The sequence below is a fragment of the Poecilia latipinna genome, unplaced genomic scaffold (assembly GCF_001443285.1).
Source record: "Poecilia latipinna isolate Pla-1442-1.1 unplaced genomic scaffold, P_latipinna-1.0 Scaffold450, whole genome shotgun sequence".
Classification (NCBI taxonomy): Eukaryota; Metazoa; Chordata; class Actinopteri; order Cyprinodontiformes; family Poeciliidae; genus Poecilia; species Poecilia latipinna.
This window is the reverse complement of record NW_015113066.1, coordinates 244032-248861: the sequence shown is the minus strand read 5'-3', so window position 1 is coordinate 248861 and position 4830 is coordinate 244032. Positions and strand designations below refer to the sequence as shown.

At 35.1% G+C, this 4830-nt stretch overlaps 1 protein-coding gene across 1 annotated transcript in view; it reads left to right on the top strand.

Moving 5' to 3' along the window:
- The window catches only part of LOC106951280 (exostosin-1a), a 65713-nt gene that overhangs the window by 35823 nt on the left and 25060 nt on the right, over positions 1-4830 (top strand). The window contains exon 5 of the mRNA XM_015038711.1: positions 4535-4653. Coding sequence (XP_014894197.1) covers positions 4535-4653 — 119 coding nt within the window. The remainder of the gene's footprint in view (positions 1-4534; positions 4654-4830) is intronic.

The following is a 4830-nucleotide window of genomic DNA, read 5'->3' as shown; positions in this document are numbered from 1 at the left end:
TTGCATACATAAGGTTGATAAATAATAAAAAAAATATATATATATGGGAAAATTAAAACCCATTTTGTCCCTATTCTGAAGAATCACTGATTTCTGAAATGTCCATGTATTTTCTAGAATTTTTTTAGATTATTAAAATAGTTTATTAGATTAATTTAAACATTTCTAGTTTTTTCTTTGACTTTCAAACACATTTTTTCTAGAAAATTTATGAGATGAATATAAAAATTTCAACATTTTTTTCTAACAAGTGTTCAACTTTTGTAGTTCAGAAATTTCAACATTTTTTCTAAAATTTTCTTGACAGACTTCAAAAATTTTGCTGGGAAATTTTGAACTTTTGTAGTTCAGAAAGTTCCATGTTTTGTCTACATTTCTGATGCATTTTTTCTAGCAAACTTTTAAATTTTGCGGTTCAGATTTTTTTTATATACAAATTTTTGACTAATTTTGGCAGAAAATTGACGCCTCCTTATTTATCTGTCTACAACGGCCCTAATACATACCGTACTGTAACAACGTTGGTTACAGTTTTAATAAACAAAAAAACAACATATTTTTGATAAAGTCACAATCTGCAGCTTTAAGACTGACTCCATTTTTCCCAAGCATATAAATGAATCTTCTGACGCTTTACAGCTGAACATTTCTGTGCAGATTGAAGACGTGTTGAGGATACAAAGCTCTTAATGTTTGTAATGTGAATATAAATGGTGTTGGAGTTTGAAACTTTCAGCTGCAGGGTGCGTGGGTGTGTGTGAGCGGCGACCGCAGCGATTCTCCCTGGACTCCGGCTGTAACTCAGATCGATGTTTGTCTTCCTCGCAGGAATTGTGGACACTCGGGTTAGGAGGTGCAGAGCAGGGAGCCATTTTGTTTATGCCTCTGCAGTAAATTACTATTTCTGCCGCTGCTGCTGGGGGAATAACTTACCGTCAGCGCCGCGTGTTCGGCCGTCTCACTCTGCTACCTTTCCATAACTTTTGATGGCAAAGCAGTTGCAACTTCTGCCTGGCATTTTGAAAAAGTTTGACCTGCTGCTCAGACGTTTTGGCCCGAGGAGCAGGACGAATATCTTGATACGATGGCAGAAGCTGCAGCTCAGCTTGAGTTCAATTCAGTTGTTAAAAATAACAGAAAGTCACGCTTCATTTTCCTTCCACTCTGTATGAGGAGAGTACATAAGAAAATCACAATAAAAAGATTTAGTTTGTGGCTGTAATGCGAAAAAAAGTGAAATGGCTCATTAGCTTTGCAACAATGACCTTTAGCTGAGCCGCCAGCCATTTCTCCTTTATTCAAGTCTTTTAATTTGAAAATATTTTTTAAGGAAAAGGGTAAATGTGTAATTATTGCTCAGCTTAGTCGTTCCTGTGATTTAGATTTGATCAATTTAACCAAATGAGTCTCTAAAAATCTGTTTTCTTCCATCAATGTGTGGCTCTAATGAGCGCTGAAGGTTTTTGTCTTTTTAAAAAAAAGTTTCACTTTTATGGTTGACATTTTAAAAAAAGCAAAAAATGCTAAAAGTAATTTGGTTTAGCTTCTATTATAGCATAAAGGTAAATCTCAGCTGGATAGATACTTTCACACTTCAGTTTAATTAAAACCTTTGATATTCTTTTAATTTTCAAATTCAGTCCATTGTAATAAATTTTAAAGCAAATTACATCTGAATTACAGTTTATTTTTTTCTTATTCATTGTTTGCAGTGAAAACGTCAAGATAAATTTTACTAGATGATAAATTGTCTCAGAAATTATTGTGATAAACTTTAATATTTTTGTTTTGGAAACATTTTCAGGGAGTAATAATACAAGAACACATTCTCAAAAATCAAACTTTAAAAAATAAAATAAGTTATGAAGTCATTGTAAAGAAATTTATACTTAAATTTGTTTTGTTCTCAGCTGACTCTCTTTTTTAAGACTTTTCTCATCCAGGTTTTGGTACAAAGAAAAAAGCTAAATAAATGGAAATTATTGAGCGATAAACGTATTTACTTCTTATTGCAGCAGACCTGTTGTCTCAAAACCAAACCTGGGTGTTTCCAATGAGAAACATTTCTGTAATCAGACACACATCCACATTCCTCAAACATCAGGCGAGTTTTAAATCGACTCATTCCAATTAAAACCGCCCTGCTGGAAAACATTAGCATATTAATATTAATCAGAGCGGCGTTGCTCTTTCCAGGAAACCAAAAGCACGCGCCCGTTTGTGCGACCCCCACAAGGGCAAAGCTCCTGCTTCCATAAATACCAGCAAGCCCACTTGAGACGGCCGATGGCAGCGTCGGCGAGATGGATAGAGCTGCACTAAAGAGCACTTCACCTATCCATGAGGATCCCCGGTTCCCAAACAGACGGCGCTTCTGTTCCCACTGCAGCCCGGCTCGCTTCGGCTGCCCTACATATCAAAACGTCTGCGCGCTTCCACATCTTCCTCCATTTATCTTTCATAGATTTCTACGTTTATTGTTGGCTGCACACCATCTTTCTTTCTCATAATTGCTTATAATGTAAGTCTAAAAGTGGTAGAGAACCAAAGAATTGGACTCTAGTAAGAGTAGCAATACTTAACATGTTCTTACTCAAGTAAAAATTAGTTGAGTAAGAGTAAAAAAGTATTTGGTAAAAAGTGCTGATCAACTTATCAGTCATTTAATATTTAAACATTACATAAACAAACAGGTCAAGATGTAAAGTTATGTGGAAATTTAGGTATTTTAAGGATGAAAATGATAATTATTCATATAAAAAATACAAACATGCAAAAAAAATGACAATCAGGCAAAATATTTTTTTTCCAAATAAATAAAAATTTATGAAACTTTAACAAAAACTACAGGTGTGCGTCTTAATTTTTGGTTAAAACGTTTTTGTTTTTCAGTCAGTGGGGAGAAAATCTAGACATTTTAATGAATAATAATAAAATTACTCAAGTGAAAAAGTACAGAGTAGTAAAAATACTCCTGAAAGTAAAGTTTTTCCAAAAAGTTACTCAAGTAGAACTTCACATGAGACCGGGACTGGACTGGATTTGGCTCACAGATCACTTTTACTTGTCACTTCTACTTTTTTTCTTTTTTTTTTTTTTTCACTTTTTTTAAACTGTCAAAATGTTGTGACAATTTATGAAAAGATCTATCCTTTCCAATTCCTTCCACTTTTCAAACTCAGAAAATTTTCAGAAAGTTAATCTCAAAATTTTTGTTTTTCTAGCAACTTTTCAAACTCTAAACAATTCCACTTTTTTTTTTTTAATTTCTCCCGTCTGAAGAAATGCACAAACATCCAATCAGAGCCAAGAGGAGGTTCTTAGCACTGTCAATCATTCTCATGTACTCGCTGCTAAACATGTTAGTGGCAAATTAACAACTCGCTGTTACAAGAAAACCGTTTCTCTGCCATCATCAGTGGCCATGCTAAGGTCTGTCACAATAATCAATAAATCAATTAATTGCATGATAAATTAAAATAAACTCAATAATTTCCAATGTCATGATTTATCGTTTTTCTCTTGCTACCAAAAAGTGGATGATAAAAGTCTTCAGTCTGGAGTTTTGGACTTAACCTTGTTTTGAAGGGTAATTTTGTTTCCTGGAACTTCATTTGTTGTTTTTATGATTTATTTTGGATATTTAAAATGTCTTTCAGTTCCAGTGTTAAATGTTCATCAGAATTTAAAGTTTATTGATCTTTGAGAATGTGTTCTTGAATTATTTGTCATTATAACCGTTAGATTACTGACAAATTGTCTCAAAACAACAATATTATTGTTACAATAACTTCTAGGATGATTAATAGTCCAGAAACATTAGTTATTGTGACAGGCCTAGCCATGCTAACTAGCTTTAGCATTAACAGGTTGTGCTAGCAGAACTTGACGCTTTGGAGCAGCTGAAGCATTGTTTTAGGATTTCCTCCCACCAATGCGAGGGCTTGTGGGTTTAGAAAACCAATCGTTCAGAGAGTTTTGCCAATTTCTAATCACCTCAATTGGAGAAATGTTCCCTGATTTCAAAAGTTTCACCTGTAATCCCAGACTCTAGTGCAGATTCAGCCTCCAGATCGACATCAAGTGTAATATTTTTATTGTATTGTTTAGATATAGTTACTGTCACTTTGGAGAAAAGTTTCATGCATTCATCTGCTTCTGTTTTGAAAATTAAATGCAACTGAATGTCATTGTTTTAATTTAAATTTTTGTTTATGGCCACCGTCAGTCAAAACGACAGACAATGGAAAAAGTCAAGCACAACCTCTCATCTGAGATTGTTTATTTTATAACTTATGTAATGAGCTTTAAAAGGTTTTCACAACGTAGAAATACTCAGTGAATGAGCAGCAACAATAAAAAGACCAAAATGAAACTGACTGGACGTCTTTCCTCCTCCTTGTTGAAGTGAAAAGCGAACAGATGTGCTGACGTCTGATGAGCGAAGCAGAGATCAGGATTGATTTGTCCGGAAATCTGTGGTGGAGTCTGAAGCAGCGCTCCATCTTCTCATCCTGCTTTGTTTGTGCTGCAGGTAAGAGCCCATCGCAGCTGTTCACAGCTGTGGTCCATACGGTAACTCCTCTGCAGGCCCAGATCTCCCCTGTGGTGAAGCTCATCATCGCTGTGGCCAAGTCCAAGTTCTGTGCACAGGTAGGAAAATGGGTCCAAACTGTCCCAGGATCCAGATAATAACCCATTTTTGAGAGAGAAGCGTAATAATGCTGTTACCTGTGAGCAAGCTACCTTCAGGTTAGAGCCTGCAGAGTTTGAAAATCAAGTTAGACAAAGTTTAATCCCATCTCACATGATTTGAATCATTTTCAGTAT